The sequence below is a fragment of the Delphinapterus leucas genome, chromosome 5 (genome assembly GCF_059928025.1).
Source record: "Delphinapterus leucas isolate spDelLeu-1000000601 "Yukka" chromosome 5, BTC_Dleu_Yukka2, whole genome shotgun sequence".
Classification (NCBI taxonomy): Eukaryota; Metazoa; Chordata; class Mammalia; order Artiodactyla; family Monodontidae; genus Delphinapterus; species Delphinapterus leucas.
The window spans coordinates 121,054,284-121,073,957 of NC_143133.1; the positions used below are offsets into that span (position 1 = coordinate 121,054,284).

At 37.2% G+C, this 19,674-nt stretch overlaps 1 protein-coding gene across 1 annotated transcript in view; it reads left to right on the forward strand.

Annotated features, from left to right (window-relative positions):
• The window catches only part of STPG2 (sperm tail PG-rich repeat containing 2), a 529,587-nt gene that overhangs the window by 270,130 nt on the left and 239,783 nt on the right, over nucleotides 1–19,674 (forward strand). Inside the window, 1 exon segment of the mRNA XM_089911325.1 lies at nucleotides 12,208–12,323. Within this exon segment, the coding sequence (XP_089767451.1) occupies nucleotides 12,208–12,323 (116 nt within the window).

Here is a 19,674-nt window from a genome sequence, read left to right on the forward strand (position 1 = left end):
TCCATAGTGGCTGTATCAATTTACATTCCCACCAACAGTGCAAGAGGGTTCCCTTTTCTCCAAACCCTCCGCAGCATTTATTGTTAGTAGATTTTTTGATGATGGCCATTCTGACTGGTATGAGGTGATACCTCATTGTAGTTTTGATTTGCATTTCTCTAACGATTAGTGATGTTGAGCATCCTTTCATGTGTTTGTTGACAATCTGTATATCTTCTTTGGAGAAATGTCTATTTAGATCTTCTGCCCATTTTTGGATTGGGTTGTTTGTTTTTTTGATATTGTGCTACATGAGCTGCTTGTGAATTTTGGAGATTAATCCTTTCTGAGTTGCTTCATTTGCAAATATTTTCTCCCATTCTGAGGGTTGTCTTTTCGTCTTGTTTACGGTTTCCTTTGCTATGCAAAAGCTTTTAATTTTTATTAGGTCCCATTTGTTTATTTGTTTCTATTTGCATTTCTCTAGGAGGTGAGTCAAAAAGGATCTTGCTGTGATTTATGTCATGGAGTGTTCTGCCTGTGTTTTTCCTTTAAGAGTTTTATAGTGTCTGGCCTTACATTTAGGTCTTAATCTATTTTGAGTTTATTTTTGTGTATGGTGTTAGGTAGTGTTCTAATTTCATTCTTTTACATGTAGCTGTCCAGTTTTCTCAGCACCACTTATTGAAGTGGCTGTCTTTTCTCCATTGTATATTCTTGGCTCCTTTATCAAAAATAAGGTGATCATATGTGTGTGGGTTTATCTCTGGGCTTTCTATCCTGTTCCATTGATCTCTATTTCTGGTTTCTGTGCCAGTACCATACTGTCTTGAGTACTGTAGCTTTGTAGTATAGTCTGAAGTCAGGGAGCCTGATTCCTCCTGCTCTGTTTTTGTTTCTCAAGATTGCTTTGGCTATTCAGGGTCTTTTGTGTTTCCATACAAATTGTAAAATTTTTTGTTCTAGTTCTGTGAAAAATGCCATTGGTAGTTTGACAGGGATTGCACTGAATCTGTAGATTGCTTTGGGTAGTATAGTCGTTTTCACAGTGTTGATTCTTCCAATCCAAGAACATGCTATATCTCTCCATCTGTGTTTACCATCTTTAAGTTCTTTCATCAGTGTCTTATAGTTTTCTGCATACAGGTCTTTTTCTCCTTAGGTAGGTTTATTCCTAGGTATTTTATTCTCTTTGTTGCCATGGTAAATGGGAGTGTTTCCTTAATTTCTCTTACAGATTTTTCATCATTAGTGTATAGGAATGCAAGAGGTTTCTGTGCCTTAATTTTGTGTCCTGCTACTTTAACAAATTCATTGATTAGATCTAGTAGTTTTCTGCTAGCATGTAAGGATTCTCTATGTATAGTATCATGTCATCTGCAAACAGTGACAGCTTTACTTCTTTTCCAATTTGGATTCTTTTTCTTCTCTGATTGCTGTCTAAAACTTTCAAAACAATGTTGAATAATAGTGGAGAGAATGGGCAACCTTATCTTGTTCCTGATCTTAGTGGAAATGCTTTCAGTTTTTCACCATTAAGAACGATGTTGCCTTGGGTTTGTCATATTCGGCCTTTATTATGTTGAGGTAAGTTCCCTCTATGCCTACTCTCTGCAGGGTTTTTATCAAAAAGGGGTGTTGAATTTTATCAAAAGTTTTTTCTGCATCTATTGAGATGATCATATGGTTTTTCTCCTTCATTTAGTTAATATGGTGTATCACATTGACTGATTTGTGTGTATTGAAGAATCCTTGAAATTCCTGGGATAAACACCACTTGATCATTGTGTATGATCCTTTTAATGTGCTGTTGCATTCTTTTTGCTAGTATTTTGTTGAGGATTTTTGCATCCATTTTCCTCAGTGATATTGCCCTGTAGTTTTCTTTGTTTGTGACATCTTTGTCTGCTTTTGGTATCAGAGTGATGGTGGCCTAGTAGAATGAGTTCAGGAGTGTTCCTCCCTCTGCTATATTTTGGAAGAGTTTGAGAAGGATGGGTGTTAGCTATTCTCTAAATGTTTGACAGAATTCGCCTGTGAAGCCATCTGGTGCTAGGCTTTTGTTTGGTGGAAAATTTTAAATCACAGTTTCAATTTCAGTGCTTGTGATTGGTCTGTTTATATTTTCCATTTTCTCCTGGTTCAGTCTTGGAAGCTTGTGCTTTTCTAAGAATTTGTACATTTCTTCCAGTTTGTCCATTTTTTTGGCATACAGTTGCTTGTAGTACTCTCTCATGATCCTTTGTATTTCTGCATTGTCAGTTTTTACTTCTCCTTTTTCATTTCTAATTCTGTTGGTTTGAGTCTTCTCCCATTTTTTCTTGATGAGTCTGGCTAATGGTTTATCAATTTTGTTTATCTTTTCAAGGAACCAGCTTTTAGTTTTATTTATCTTTTCTATCTTTTCCTTTATTTCTTCTTCATTTATTTATGATCTGGTCTTTATGATTTCTTTCCTTCTGCTAACTTGGGGTTTTTTTTGTTCCTCTCTCCCTAATTGCTTTAGGTGTAAGTTTAGGTTGTTTATTTGAGATATTTCTTGTTTCTTGAGGTATGATTGTATTGCTATAAACTTCCCTCTTAGAACTGCTTTTGCTGCATCACATACTTTTTTTTTTTTGCGTTACGCGGGCCTCTCACTGTTGTGGCCTCTCCCGTTGTGGAGCACAGGCTCCGGACGTGCAGGCTCAGCGGCCATGGCTCACGGGCCCAGCCGCTCCGTGGCATGTGGGCTCTTCCTGGAACGGGGCACGAACCTGTGTCCCCTGCATCGGCAGGCGGACTATCAACCACTGCGCCACCAGGGGAGCCCCATCATCACATACATTTTGGGTCATTGCGTTTTCATTGTCATTTTTTTCTAGGTATTTTTTGATTTCCTCTTTGATTTCTTCAGTGATCTCTGGGTTATTAAGTAGTGTATTGTTTAGCCTCCATGTCTTTCTATTTTTTACATGTTTTTTCCTGTAATTTATATGTAGTCTCATAGCGTTGTGATCAGAAAAGATACTTGATATGATTTCAATTTTCTTAAATTTACCAAGGCTTGATTTGTGACCCAAGATATGATGTATCCTGGAGAATCTTCCATGAGCACTTGAGAAGAAAGTGTATTCACTTGTTTTTGGATGGAATGTCCTATAAATATCAATTAAGTCCACCCTGTTTAATGTATCATTTAAAGCTTGTGTTTCCTTAATTATTTTCATTTTGGATGATCTGTACATTGGTGAGAGTGGGGTGTTAAAGTCCCTTACTATGATTGTGTTACTGTCGATTTCTCTTTTTATGGCTGTTAACATTTGCCTTATGTATTGAGGTGTTCCTATGTTTGGTGCATAAATATTTACAATTGTTATATCTTTTTCTTGGATTGATCTCTTGATCATTATGCAGTGTCCTTCTTTCTCTCTTGTAATCGTCTTTGTTTTAAAGTCTGTTTTGTCTGATATGAGAATTGCTACTCCAGCTTTCTTTTTATTTCCATTTGCATGGTATATCTTTTTCCATCCCCTCACTTTCAGCCTGTATGTGTCTCTAGGTCTGAAATGGGTCTCTTGTAGACAGCATATATATGGGTCTTGTTTTTGTATCCATTCAGCCAGTCTATGTCTTTTGGTTGGAGCATTTAATTCATTTACATTTAAGGTAATTATCGATATGTATGTTCCTGTTACAAGTTTCTTAATTGTTTTGGTTTTGTTATTTTAGGTCTTTTCCTTCTCTTGTGTTTCCTGCCTAGAGAAGTTCCTTTAGCATTTGCTGTAAAGCTGGTTTGGTGGTGCTGAAATATCTTAGCTTTTGCTTGTCTGTAAAGGTTTTAATTTCTCTGTTGAATTTGAATGAGATCCTTACTGGGTAGAGTAATCTTGATTGTAAGTTTTTCCGTTTTATCACTTTAAATGTGTCTGCCACTCCCTTCTGGCTTGCTGAGTTTCTGCTGAAAGATCAGCTGTTAACCTTATGGGGATTCCCTTGTATGTTGTTGTTTTTCCCTTGCTGCTTTTAATATTTTTTCTTTGTATTTATTTTTTGATAGTTTGATTAATATGTGTCTTGGTGTGTTTCTCATTAGATTTATCCTGTATGGGACTCTCTGCACTTCCTGGACTTGATTGACTATTTCCTTTCCCACATTAGGGAAGTTTTCAATATAATCTCTTCAGGTATTTTCTCAGTCCCATTCCTTTTCTTGTCTTCTTCTGGGACCCGTATAATTCGAATGTTGGTGCATTTAATGTTATCCCCGAGGTCTCTGAGACTGTCCTTAATTCTTTTATTCTTTTTTCTGCTGTGCATTATTTATTTTCACTATTTTATATTCTTGGTTAGTTATCCGTTTTTCTACCTCAGTTATTCTGCTATTGATTCCTTCTAGAGAATTTTTAATTTCACTTATTGTGTTGTTCATCATTGTTTGCTCTTTAGTTCTTCTAGGTCCTTGTTAAACATTTCTTGTATTTTCTCCATTCTGTTTCCAAGATTTTGTATCATCTTTACTATCATTGCTCTGAATCCTTTTTCAGGTAGACTGCCTATTTTCTCTTCAGTTGTTTGGTCTGGTGGGTTTTTACCTTGCTCCTTCATCTACTGTGTGTTTGTCTGTCTTCTCATTTTGCTTAACTTACTGTGTTTGGGGTCTCCTTTTCACAGACTGCATGTTCGTAGTTCCCGTTGTTTTTGGTGTCTGCCCCCAGTGGCTACGGTTGGTTCAGTGGGTTGTTTAGGCTTCCTGGTGGAGGGGAGTGGTGCCTGTGTTCTGGTGGATCACACTGGATCTTGTCTTTCTAGTGGGCAGGACCACGTCTGGTGGTGTGTTTTGCCGTGTCTGTGATCTTATTATGATTTTAGTCAGCCTTTCTGCTAGTGGGTGGGTTGTGTTCCTGTCTTGCTAGTTGTTTGGCAGAGGCTCTCCAGCACTGTAGCTTGCTGGTCGTTGAGTGGAGCTGTGTGTTGGCGTTGAGATAGAGATCTCTGGGAGATTTTTGCTGTTTGGTAATATGTGGGGCTGGGAGATCTCTGGTAGACCAGTGTCCTGAACTCGGCTCTCCCACCTTAAAGGAACAAGCCTGACACCTGGCTGGAGTACCAAAACCCTGTTATCCACATGGCTCAGAATAAAAGGGAGAAAAAAAGGAAGAAAGAAAGTAAAAAAATAAAATAAAGTTATGAAAATAAAAATAATTATTTAAAATGAAAAAAATTAAAAAGTAAGAAAAGCAATGAAAGAAATAAAGAAGATAGCAACCAAACCAAAAAACAAATCCACCAATGATAATAAATGCTAAAAACTATATTAATAAAAAAGAACAAAAAAAAAAAAAAACAGACAGAACCGTAGGACAAATGGTAAAAGCAAAGCTCTAAAGACAAAATCACAAACAGAAAGATACACATGCACACTCACCAAAAGGGAAAATGGAAAAATATAATCATTGCTCCCAAAGTCCACCCTCTCAATTTGGGATGATTTGTTGTCTATTCAGGTCTTCCAGAGATGTACAGTACATCAGGTTGATTGTGGAGATTTAATCTGCCACTCCTGAGGCTTCTGGGAGAGATTTCCCTTTCTTTTCTTTGTTTGCACAGCTCCTGGGGTTCAGCTTTGGATTGGCCCCACCTCTGCGTGTAGGTCACCTGAGAGCGTCTGTTTCTGCCCAAACAGGACAGGGTTAAAGTAGCAGTTGATCAGGGGGCTCTGGCTCACTCAGGCTGGGGGGAGGGAGGGGTACGGAATGCAGGGCGAGCCTACAGCGGCAGAGGCCAGCGTGACGTTGCACCAGCCAGGGGCGCGCCGTGTGTTCTCCCGGGGAAGTTTCCCTGGATCATGGGTCCCTGCCAGTGGCGGGCTGCACAGGCTCCCGGGAGCGGAGGTGTGGATAGTGAGCTCTGCTTGCACACAGGCTTCTTGGTGGCTGCAGCAGCAGCCTTAGCGTTTCACACCCATGTCTGGGGTCCATGCTGATAGCTGTGGTTTGTGCCCATCTCTGGAGCTCGTTTAGGTGGTGCTTTGAATCTCCTCTCTTTGTGCACCCCGAAACAATGGTCTCTTGACTCTTAGGCAGGTCCAGACTTTTTCCCGGACTTTCTCCCGGCTAGCTGTGGCGCACTAGCCCCCTTCAGCCTGTGTTCACGCAGCCAACCCCAGTCCTCTCCCTGAGATCCGATCTCCAAAGCCCGAGCCTCAGCTCCCAGCCCCCGCCTGCCCCGGCGGGTGACCAGACAAGCTTCTCGGGCTGGTGAGTGCTGGTCGGCCCTGATCCTCCGTGTGGGAATCTCCCCTTTGCCCTCTGCACCCCTGTTGCTGCGCTCTCCTCTGCGGCTCCGAAGCTTTCCCCCTTCGCCACCCGCAGTCTCCGCCCGCGAAGGGGCTTCCTAGTGTGTAGAAACCTTTCCATCCTCACAGCTCCCTCCCAGAGGTGCAGGCCCTATCCCTATTCTTTTGTCTCTGTTTTCTTACTTTTCCCTACCCAGTTATGTGGGGAGTTCCTTGCCTTTTGAGGTGTCTGATGTCTTCTGCCAGCATTCAGTAGGTGTTCTGTAGGAGTTGCTCCACATATAGATATATTTCTGATATATTTGTGGGGAAGAAATTGATCTCTGCATCTTACTCTTCTGCCATCTTGAAGGTCTCCTCCCTATTAATATCTTTATATCTACTCTTGTATTTCACTGTTTATGTTCATTGTCAATAATCTATGCTCCAAGTTTTTATTTCCTCTCCCACAGTGTCTTTTAAATGCCCTCTAATTTAGTTTCATTCATCACCACTCTTCTAAAGTTACATCCTATATACTCTACAGTGACCTCCCTATAAGTCTCCTCTTGAAATATTTGGTATAGTAGACCTCTAACACTGTTCATATGCGAGGCATGGCATGTGATAGACACTCAAGATAAGTATTGGTTAACATGCAAATGGAGAAAGAAATAACCTCTCCCTATTTGCTGTCTATAATGTTGTAGTAGCTAGATTTATTAACTAGACTGTTTCCTTCTTTGATTCTTCTCCTCCCTCTCTGTGCAGTCCCCCAAGTTCCAGTCCTTAGTTATTTAGTTTTTCTCTCTCTGTGATCTTTCACTTAGAGAAACCTCAACTATTGTCTCTGCGTGAATAACTCCATTCTTTTTCTCCAGGCAAGCTTCCTCATGAGCTTCAGTTATATATCTACGATTGTCCTCTAGACACTTCTATTTGGATAACCTGCATCTTTTCAAACATAATTGGTTCAAAATCAAGCACAAGATATTCCTCTCCTCCTTCTTTCTATGTTTCTTTATTTCCATCATAGTATTACTTTTTTCATAGCCACTTTTCATTTTTATCTTCTTCTAATCACTGTACATACTAAATGTTTATTACATTTCTTAGAAAATATTCTGAGTTGTTCTTCCTTTCCATTATCAATGTTAGTGAACTCCTTGTTAGTGACCCTGAAACAGCCCATCTTCCAGCCATTCCATCCTATGAACTACTGCCACAGTTTATTTCTTAAACTATCTCTTTCTTCATGAATCTCCTTTAGTCAAAAACCTTTAAGAGCTAGACTATGGAAGTGGTTTTCAAAAGCCTTTTTTTAAAAAAATTACTAAACAACTTCAGTTAAATAAAATCTTGTATGGGACCCAAACAAATAAAATAGTAAATCTGTAGTTGTTTTGGCTGAAAATATTTAAAGCCTCTTGTATTTGGGCTTTACCTACACATTGTCCCCTGGGCAGTTCTTTAGAATTTCTGGTACATTTTAGAATACAATTTGAAACCTATGGCCTCTAGTACAAAATCTTTATTTAGGATTTAGGCCCTGTTCCATTTAACCAATCTGTTTGCTACATAAAACTTTTTCCATGTAAATTTGTGCCTTGACTTCTGTCATGTTTAGTGCCCAGAATGCTGTTAAACCACCTTTCTGCTTCTTTAAATCTTATTCATATCCCCAATGCAGTTCAGTCATCACCTCTTCACTGAACATGTGAATGAATATGTAGGAATAAAAGAGTTGGGTATCTTTTTTCACTATGTAGATATATTTTGAGGGGGTACTGTTTTCTTCTTTCGGAAATTACTTCTGATTTGAATTTAATTATTATGTACACAGAGGTCTGTGCAGGCGTGTCTTGGAGATATTTCAGGTTTGATTCCAGACCACCACAATAAAGCACATGTCCCAATAACAGGAGTCACAGAAATTTTTTGGTTTCCCAGTGCATATAAAAGTTATGTTTACACTGTACTGTAGTCTATTAAATGTGCAATAACGTTATGTCTAAAAAATGCACATACCTCAATTTAAAAATACTTTATTGCTAAAAGATGCTAAACATCTTTTGAGCCTTCAGCAAGTCATACTCTTTTTGTTGGTAGTTGGTAAATTGTCTTACCTTGATGTTGCCTGCTGAGTGATCAGGGTGGTGGTTGCTGAAGAGCTAGGTGGCCGTGGCAATTTCTTCAAATAAGACAACAATGAAATTTGTTGCATCAATTGACTCTTCCTTTCCTGAATGGTTTTTCTATAGCATGCATGGTGTTTGGTAGCATTTTACCCACCATAGAACTTCTTTCAAAATTGGAGTCATTCCTCTCAAACCCTTCTGCTGCTTTGTCAACTAGCTTTATGTAATATTCTAAATCCTTTCTTATCAAAATTTCAGCAGTCTTCATAACATCTTCACCAGGAGTAGATTCCATCTCAAGAAACCACTTTCTTTGCTCAACCATAAGAAGCAACTCCTCATCCATTAAAGGTTTACCATGAGACTGCAACAATTCAGTCATCTTCAGACTCCATTTCTAATTTTAGTCCTCTTACTATTTCAATATCTGTGGTTTCTTCCTTCACTGAGTCTTGAATCCCTCAGTCATTCAACTTCTTCCAAACTCCTGTTAAGGTTGATATTTTCACCTCTTCCCATGAATTAAAAATTCATTAATGACCTCTAGAATGATGAACACTTTCCAGAAGGCTTTTAATTGAGCTTGCCCACATCTGTCAGAGGAATCACTCTCTATGGCAGCTAGATCCTTCTGAAGTATATATTTATATTTTGACTGCACCACGTGTCTTGCAGGATCTCAGTGCCGTAACCAGGAGACCAGGGGTCAAACTTGGGCCCCTCTGCAGTGGAAGCATAGAGTCCTAACCACTGGACTGCCAGAAAACTCCCAAAATAATAAGACTTGAAAGTCAAACTGACTCCTTGATCCGTGGGCTGCAGAATGGATGTCGTGTTAGCAGCCATAAAAACATCATTAATCTCATGGCACATCACCATCAGAGCTCTTGGGTGACTAGGTACATTGTCAATGTAAAGTAACATTTTGAAAGGAATCTTTTTTTCTGAACAGTAGGTCTCAGCAGTGGGCTTAAAATATTCAGCAAACCATGTTGTTAACAGATGGGCCATCATCCAGGCTTTGTTATTCCATTTATAGAGCACAGGCAGAATAGATATAGCATAATTCTTAAAGGCCCTAGGATTTTTGGAATGGTAAATGAGTATTGGGTTCATTGCGTAATTAGCCCCTACAAAGAGAGTCAGCCTGTCCTTGAAGCTTTGAAGCCAGGCATTGACTTCTCGCTAGCTATTGAGTTGGCCAAAAAGTGCCTTCAGTTTTTAAGTGAAAATAAAAGATGCATTTTTCATTTTCACCAAGAACTTTATTGACCAACATATCTGCCCTTTTGTTCCACTACCTTCTGCCATTTTTCAGGCAACTTCATAATTCCATCTTCCCAAAACTTTTTATCTTTTTGAGCAAAGAACTGTTCCAGGTGCCTTTTACAGTCTTCCAGGGGATTGAAATTTTTCCATTAAGAGAAGTTTGTAAAGACCAAAATAAGTGGAAATCCAAAGGTGAAATATCTGGTGAATACGGCGAATGAATCAGAACTTCCCAGCCAAGATGTAACAGTTTTTGCCTGGTCATCAAAGAAACATGTGGTCTTGTGTTATCCTGATGGAAGATTATGTGTTTTCTGTTGACTAATTCTGGATGCTTTTTGTTGAGTGCTGCTTTCCGTTGGTCTAACTGGGAGCAGTACTTGTTGGAATTAATCGTTTGATTTTCTGGAAGGCACTCATAATAGAGGACTCCCTTCCAATCCCACCATATACACAATATCACCTTCTTTGGATGAAGCCCGGCCTTTGGTGTGGTTGGTGGTGTTCATTTCACCTGCCCCACGATCTCTTCCGTTCCACATTAATGTACAGCATCCACTTTTCATCGCCCATCACAATTTGTTTTAAGAATGGAACATTTTTATTACGTTTAAGTAGAGAATCGCATGTGGAAATATGGTCAAGAAGGTTTTTTTCACTTAACTTATGTGGAAACCAATCATGAGTGATTAATATAACCAAGCTGGTGCAAATGGTTTTCAATGCTTGATTTGGATATTTTGAGTATGTCAGCTGTCTTCCACGTGGTATAACATTGATTGTTCTCAATTAATGTCTCCATTTCATTGCTGTCAGCTTCAACTGGTCTACCCGACTGGAGCATCATCCAGCGAGAAATCTCCAGCACGAAGCTTCACAAACCACTTTTGACAAGTTCAGTCAGTCACAGCACCTTTTTCATACACTGCACAAATCATTTTTTTGCGTTTCAGTTGCATTTTTACCTTTCTTGAAATCATAAAGTGTAATATGCCAAAAATGTTGCTTTTTTCCTTCCATCTTCAATATTAAAATGGCTACAGAAGAATTCACCAATTTTGATGTCTTTTTTAAATGCACGCTGATATGACAGCTGTCACATACAATCTAACAAGATTGTTTTGAATGAAGTTAAAGACAACTAAGTGCTACTAGAGCCATCTTACGGAAAAAAACCGAACGAAACTTTTGGCCAACATGAAAGTCCTCGATGGTATCTTCTTCCAAAAGAGGGCTGTTTTGTCTACAGTGAAAATCTGTTGTTTAGTGTAGCCGCCTTCATTAATTATCATAGCTAGATCTTCTGGATAACTTGCTACAGCTTCTGTATCAGCACTTGCTGCAGCTTCTGTGGCAGCACTTGCTGTCACCTTGCACTTTTATGTGTGGAGATGGCGTCTTTACTTAAACCAACATCTGCTAGCTTCAAACTTTTCATCTGTAGCTTCCTCACCTCTCTCAGCCTTCACAAAACTGAAGAGAGTTGGGGCCTTGCTCTGTATTAGCCTTTGGCTTAAGGGAATGTTGTGCCTGGTTTGATCTCTACCCAGACCACTAAAACTTTCTCCATATCAGAATTAAAGCTGTTTTGCTTTCTTATTATTCATGTGTTCACTGGAAGAGCACTTTTAGTTTCCTTCAAGAACTTTTCCTTTGCATTTACAACTTGGCTGACTAATATTTAGTGCAAGAAACCTAGCTTTTGACCTATCTCAGGTTTTTTTTGTTTTGTTTTTGTTTTTGTGATTTTGCGGTACGCGGGCCCCGCTCTGTTGTGGCCTCTCCCGTTGCGGAGCACAGGCTCAGCGGCCATGGCTCACGGGCCCAGCCGCTCCGCGGCATGTGGGATCCTCCCAGACCGGGGCACAAACCCATGTCCCCTGCGTTGGCAGGCAGACTCTCAACCACTGCGCCACCAGGGAAGCCCCTATCTCAGGTTTTGACATGCCTTCCTCACTAAGTTTAATCATTTCTAGCATTTGATTTCTAGTGCCCCATGGTAGGGGTACTACTTGGCCTTATTTCAATATTGTTGTGTCTCAGGGAATAGAGAGACCCAAGGACAGAGAGAGAGATGGGGAAGAAATCAGAACACACGCAACACTTATGAATTAAGTTTGCTATCTTATATGGGCACGGTTTGTGCTACCCCAAAACAATTACAATAGTAATATCAAAGATCACTGATTATATATTACCATAACAGATATAATTTTAATAATGAAAAAGTTTGAAATATTGTGAGAAGTACGTGAACAAATGCTATTAGAAAAATGGTGCTGATAGGCTTGCTAGAAGCAGGGTTGCTACAAACCTTGAATTTGTAAAAAACACAGTATCTGAAAAGTGCAATAAAGTAAAGTGCAATAAAATGAGGTATGCTTGTGTTTTATGCTTATCATATTTCAAATCCCTGAACTGAATGACTTTAAGCATTCAAAAGGATGGGTTTAAGAGTGATGCTAAATATAAATGTTAAGATAACAAATCTAAGAATAATATACATGTGACCAAAATCAATAATTTAAAACATGCTTTATTATTTTTACGTTTGTTTTCTCTTAGGGCCTGCAACATACAATCCTGTTTTAAAGAAATCTTGCTCCATACCCTTATTTGTTAAAGCATCAAAGCGTTTTAAAGATTCCAAAGAGATTACTCCTGGTCCAGCGACATATGAGGTTTGTCAATGATATTTCTCTTTTAATAATAACCCAAGAATGGAAAAATTTCTAGAAAGTACTGGAAATGTCTTCATTAAAGTCCTCTCCATATGTTCTATTCTTATTACTAACCAAAATCTTTTGGCTAAGAAAGGCTTTTTTAAAGATAAATTCTGACATTTCTGAAAGAATTATTTGAGAATTTAAGAATTATTTAACAATTTATCTATAAATAGCCTCTACAGCACAAATATATATAATTTTTATATCCCTACAACTCTAAATATTTACTTGTTTACATACACAAATTGAAATAGAAATTTCCAAATGTTTATTGAAATCAAGAATTTATTAGAGAGCTCAGAAGAAGAAAGCCCTGTGGATCCAATAAAACCAGGTATTGATCTTTTATTTTCTTTTAATAAATGCAGGTGGTTTAGATTCATAATAAATGTCTCATTATGCTGTGGGTCTTCTGATTGTAAGGAGGAGGTTTAAATAAACTGCAGGGTTTTAGAAATTGTGTTCACTCTAGGCTTTTATTCCCCATTTGGTGTGAAAAGGTTTTCCTATTGGCTGATAGCAATTAAGAGTGCAAACCATAATGAATGTTCTTATTTGGGTTAGTTAATGACAAATTTATTTTTATTGAATGTATGTTTTTCTGCTTTGTCAAAATGTCATAATCCAAAGAATTTTTCGGCATTCTGTCAAAAGCACATTTATAATACAATATCAGAAAAGGGAGAAAAAAGAATAATGAAAGACTTGTTATTTTACTTGTTGGCTGTTGATTCCCCCAAAATATCACTGTTACTTTCTACTGATAAGCAAGTCTAATTTTATAAGACTTACTTCACAAAGGGAAAATCTGCTAGACAGAGTCTTAGTAGTAGTTCAGAAGGTGAAAGTCAAGGGAGGATACATTATATATATACAGTGTTTTAGGGCCTTGGCTCTGTAATGTAAGGCAAGTCTTGCAAATTGGGAACTGATAGAGATTTGGCAAAGTTTATGACATATTTACTCTTGATTGTTGGGTACAATGAGGAAAGGTCTTTAAGCAAGTATTGATCAGTAAACTATTAGTCTTAATAAGTTAGATATTATAGATGTTCATTTGATAGTATTAAATCATAGAAAATCTTTAACTGATTGCTTCCCCACTCCTTTTGAAAACTGGTTTTAATGGTGTCCACAAATGATAAATGCCAGTAAATCTGATGTTATACTTTTTCATTTTGTGCTACATTTGTCATAGAAGATGTACCCACTAGTATTCTTAGTATTTAAAGATGCTATTGCTTTTTCTTTCACTAAGATTTTATGATTTATATTTATACTTCCTCAGTCATTTATTGTGGAATATTATTTTCCGTGTCAGAAAAAAACATTTATGGATTTAATAATGAGATTTAGTTAAGGTAATGCCTAAAGTGTCAAACTAATATATCCATATGTTATATAGTAGATACAATATTGCAGTAGAAGGTTAATTTTCTGTTGAGGACTGTCTGTAAATTTTTGTCTTTCCAACACCACTTGTTTCTGTTAATTTTTTGAACAAATAATTTTTTTGAACAAATAATTTTCTTTCATAATTTTTCTTCTTGAAAGGAAAAGTTTCTTTTTTTTTAACATCTTTATTGGAGGATAATTGCTTTACAGTGCTGTGTTTGTTTCTGCTTTATAACAAAGTGAATCAGCTATACATATACATATATCCCCATATCTCCTCCATCTTCTGTCACCCTACCACCCTTCCTATCCCACGCCTCTAGGTGGACACAAAGCACCAAGCTGATCTCCCTGTGCTATGCGGTTGCTTCCCACTAGCTATCTGTTTTACATTTGGTAGTATATATAAGTCCATAACACTGTCACTTCATCCCAGCTTACCCTTGCCCCTCCCTGTGTCCTCAAGTCCATTCTCTACATCTGTGTCTTTATTCCTGTCCTGCCCCTAGGTTCTTAAGAACCATTGTTGTTTTTTTTTTTAGATTCCATATATATGTGTTAGCATACGGTATTTATTTTTCTCTTTCTGACTTACTTCACTCTGTGTGAAAGTCTCCAGATCCATCCACCTCACTACAAATAATTCAATTCCATTTCTTTTTATGGCTGAGTAATACTCCATTGTATATATGTGCCACGTCTTCTTTATCCATTCATCTATCAGTGGACACTTAGGTTGCTTCCATGTCCTGGCTATTGTAAATACAGCTGCAGTGAAGAGTGTGGTACATGACTCTTTTAAATTACGGTTTTCTCAGGATATATGCCCAGTAGTGGGATTCCTAGGTCGTATGGTAGTTCTATTTTTAGTTTTTTAAGGAACCTCCGTACTGTTCTCCATAGTGGCTGTATCAATTTACATTCCCACTGAAAGTGCAGGAGGGTTCAATTTTCTCTACACCCTCTCCAGCATTTATTGTTTGTAGATTTTTTGATGATGCCATTCTGACTGGTGTGAGATGATACCTCATTACAGTTTTGATTTGTATTTCTCTAATGATTAGTGATGTTGAGCATCCTTTCATGTGTTTGTTGGCAATCTGTATATCGTCTTTAGAGAAATGTCTATTTAGGTCTCCTGCCCATTTTTGGATTGGGCTGTTTGTTTTTTTGATATTGAGCTGCATGAGCTGCTTGTATATTTTAGAGATTAATCCTTTGTCAATTGATTCATTTGCAAATATTTTCTCCCATTCTGAGGGTTGTCTTTTCGTCTTGTTTATGGGTTCCTTTGCTGTGCACAAGTGTTTAAGTTTCATTAGGTCCAATTTATTTATTTTTGTTTTTATTTTCGTTTCTCTAGTGGGTGGGTCAAAAAGGGTTTTGCTGTGATTTATGTTATAGAGTGTTCAGACTATGTTTTCCACTAAGAGTTTTACAGTGCCTGGCCTTACATTTAGGTCTGTAATCCATTTGGAGTTTATTTTTGTTTATGGTTTTAGGAAGTGTTCTAATTTCATTCTTTTACATGTAGCTGTCCAGTATTCCCAGCACCACTTACTGAAGAGGCTATCTTTTCTCCACTGTATATTCTTGCCTCCTTTGTCAAAGATAAGGTGACCATATGTGTGTGGATTTATCTCTGGGCTTTCTATCCTGTTCCATTTTTCTATATTTGTTTTTCTGCCAGTACCATACAGTCTTGATTACTGTAGCTTTGTGGTATAGTCTGAAGTCAGAGAGCCTGATTCCTCCAGCTCTGTTTTTCTTTCTCAAGATTGCTTTGGCTATTCGAGGTCTTCTGTGTTTCCATACAGATTGTGAAAATTTTTGTTCCACTTTTGTAAAAAATGCCATTGGTAGTTTGATAGGGATTGCATTGAATCTGTAGATTGCTTTGGATTGTATAGTCATTTTCACAATGTTGATTCTTCCAATCCAAGAATACAGTATATCTCTCCATCTGTTTGTATCATCTTTAATTTCTTTCATTGGTATCTTATATTTTTCGGCATACAGGTCTTTTGTCTACTTAAGTAGTTTTATTCCTAGGTATTTTATTCTTTTTTTGCAGTGGTAAGTGGAAGTGTTTCCTTAATTTCTCTTTCAGATTTTTCATCATTAGTGTATAAGAATGCAAGAGATTTCTGTGTATTAATTTTGTATCCTGCTACTTCACCAAATTCATTGTTTAGCTCTAGTAGTTTTCTGGTAGCATCTTTAGGATTCTCTGTGTATAGTGTCATGTCATCTGCAAACAGTGACAGTTCTACTTTTCTTTTTTGATCTGGATTCCCTTTCTTTCTTTTTCTTCTCTGATTGCTGTGGCTAAACCCACCAAAATTATGTGGAATAATAGTGGTGAGAGTGGGCCACCTTGTCTTTTTCCTGATCTTAGTGGAAATGGTTTCACTTTTTCACCATTGAGAACGATGTTGGCTGTGGGTTTGTCATATGTGGCCTTTATTATGTTGAGATAAGTTCCCTCCATGGCTACTTTCTGTAGAATTTTTATCATAAATGGGTGTTGAATTTTGTTGAAAGCTTTTTCTGCAACTACTGAGATGATCATATCGTTTTTATCCTTCAGTTTGTTTTATGGTGCATCACTTTGATTGATTTGCGTATATTGAAAAATCCTTGCATTCCTGAGATAAACCCCACTTGATCATGGTGTATGATCCTTTTAATGTGCTGTTGGATTCTGTTTGCTAGTATTTTGTTGAGGATTTTTGCATCCATTTTCATCAGTGATATTGGTCTGTAGTTTCTTTTTGTAACATCTTTGTCTGGTTTTGGTATCAGGGTGATTTTGGCCTTATAGAGTGAGTTTGGGAGTGTTCCTCCCTCTACTATATTTTGGAAGAGTTTGAGAAGGATAGGTGTTAGCTCTTCTCTAAATGTTTGGTAGAATTCACCTGCGAAGGCATCTGGTGCTGGGCTTTTGTGTGTTGGAAGATTTTTAATCACAGTCTTAATTTCAGTGCTTATCATTGGTCTGTTTATATTTTCTATTTCTTCCTGGTTCAGTCTTAGAAGGCTGTGCTTTTCTAAGAATTTGTCCATTTCTTTCAGGTTGTCCAATTTATTGGCACATAGTTGCTTGTAGTAATCTCTCATGATCATTTGTATTTCTGCAGTGTCAGTTGTTGTTTGTCCTTTTTCATTTCTAATTCTGTTGATTTGAGTTTTCTCACTTTTTTTCCTTGATGAATTTGGATAATGGTTTATCATTTTGTTTATCTTTTAAAAAAACCAACTTTTAGTTTTATTGATCTTTGCTATTTTTTCCTTCATTTCTTTTTCATTGATATCTAATCTTTATGATTTCTTTCCTTCTGATAACTTTGGAGTTTTTTTTGTTATTCTTTCTCTAATTGCTTTAAGTGTAAGGTTAGGTGGTTTATTTGAGATTTTTCTTGTTTCTTGAGGTCGGATTGTATTGCTATAATCTTCCCTCTTAGAACTGCTTCTGCTCCATTCCATAGGTATTGGCCGTCATGTTTTCATCGTCATTTGTTTCTAGGTATTTTTTGATATCCTCTTTGATTTCTTCAGTGATCTCTTTGTTATTTAGTAATGCATTGTTTAGCCTCCATGTATTTGTACATTTTACAGATTTTTTTTCCTGTAATTGATATCTATTCTCATAGCATTGTGGTCAGATAAGATACCTGATATGATTTCAGTTTTCTTAAATTTACCAAGGATTGATTTGTGACCCAGGATATGATCTATCCTGGAGAATTTTCCATAAGTACTTGAGAAGAAAGTGTATTCTATTGTTTTTGGACAGAATGTCCTATAAATGTCTATTATTCCATCTTGTTTAATGTATCATTTAAAGCTTGTGTTTCCTTATTTATTTTCATTTTCGTTGATCTGTCCACAGGTGAAAGTGGGGTGTTAAAGTTCCCTACTTTTTTTTTTGTTAAGTGAAAATTCTCTAGAAGTAATCAGTAGCAGAATAACTGAGGCAGAAGAACGGGTAAGTGACCTGGAAGATAAAATCGTGGCAATAACTTCCACAGAACAGAATAAAGAAAAAAGAATGAAAAGAATTGAGGACAGTGTCGGAGACCTCTTGGAGAACATTAAAAGCACCAACATTCAATTTATAGGTGTCACATGAGAAAAAGGGACTGAAAAGATATTTGAAGAGATTATAGTTGAAAACTTTCCTAATATGGGAAAGGAAATAGTCAAGTCCAGGAAGTGCAGAGTCCCATACTCCATAAGTCCAAGGAGAAACATGCCAAACACATATTAATCAAACTATCAAAAATTAAATACAATGGAAAAATATTAAAAGAAGCAAGGGAAAAGGAACAAATAACATACAAGGGAATCCTGACAAGGTTAACAGCTGATCTTTCAGCAGAAACTCTGCAAGCCAGAAGGGAGTGGCAGGACATATTTAAAGTGATGAAAGGGAAAAACTTACTACCAAGATTACTCTACCCATCAAGGATCTCATTCAGTTTCGACGGAGAAATTAAAACATTTACAGACAAGTGAAAACTAACAGAATTAAGCACCAGCAAACCAGCTTTACAACAAATGCTAAAGGCACTTCTCTAGGCAGGAAACACAAGAGAAGGAAAAGACCTACAATAACAAATCCAAAACAATTAAGAAAATGGTAATAGGAACATAACATATCGATAACTACCTTAAATGTAAATGGATTAAATGCTTCAACCAAAAGACATAGACTGGCTGAATGGATACAAAAACAAGATCTGTATATATGCTGTCTACAAGAGACCCACTTCAGACCTAGGGACACATACAGACTGAAAGTGAGGGGATGGGAAAAGATATTCCATGCAAGTGGAAGTCAAAAGAAAGCTGGAGCAATTCTCCTATCAGACAAAATAGACTTTCAAATAAAGACTATTACAAGAGAGAAAGAAGAACACTACATAATGATCAAGAGATCAATCCAGGAAGAAGATATAACAATTGTAAATATTTATGCACCTAACATAGGAGCACCTCAATACATAAGGGAAATGCTAACAGCCATAAAAGGGGAAATCGACAGTAACAAAATAATCATAGGGGATGTTTCTCTCATCTTTTATTTATATAAATGTCTTGGTTTTTGGAGTACAGGTCTCTTGCCTCCTTGCGTAAGTTTATTGCTAGGTATTTTATTCTTTCTGATGTGATGGTAAATGGGATTGTTTCCTTAATTTCTCTTTCTGATCTTTCATTATTGGTGTATAGAAATGCACAATATTTCTGTGTATTAATTTTGTATCCCACAACTTTAACAAATTCATTAATGAGCTCCAGTAGTTTTCTGGCAGCATCTTTAGGATTTTCTGTGTATAGTATCATGTCATCTGCAAACAGTGACAGTTTTACTTCCTTTCCAATTTTGATTCCTTTTCCTTCTCTGCCATGACTAGGACTTCCAAAACTATATTGAATAAAATTGGCGAGAGTGGTCATTCTTGTCCTGTTCCTGATCTTAGAGGAAATGTTTTCAACTTTTCACTGTTGAGTATGATGTTAGCTGTGGGTTTGTCATATATGGCTTTTATTATGCTGAGGTATCTTCCCTCTATGTCCACTGTCTGGAGAGTGTTTTTCAAAAATGTGTGTTGAATTTTGTCAAAATATTTTTCTGCATATATTGAGATGATCATATAGTTTTTATTCTCCAATTTGTTAATGTGGTGTATCATAATGATTGATTTGTGGATATTGAAGAATTCTTGCATCTCTGGGATAAATCCCACTTGACCATGGTGTATGATCCTTTTAATGTATTGTTTGACTTGGTTTGCTGGTATTTTGTTGAGGATTTTTGCATCTATGCAGAAGCTTTTTAGTTTGATAAAGTCCCACTTGTTTATTTTTGCTTATACTTTTGATGTCATATCCAAAAATCCTTTGTCAA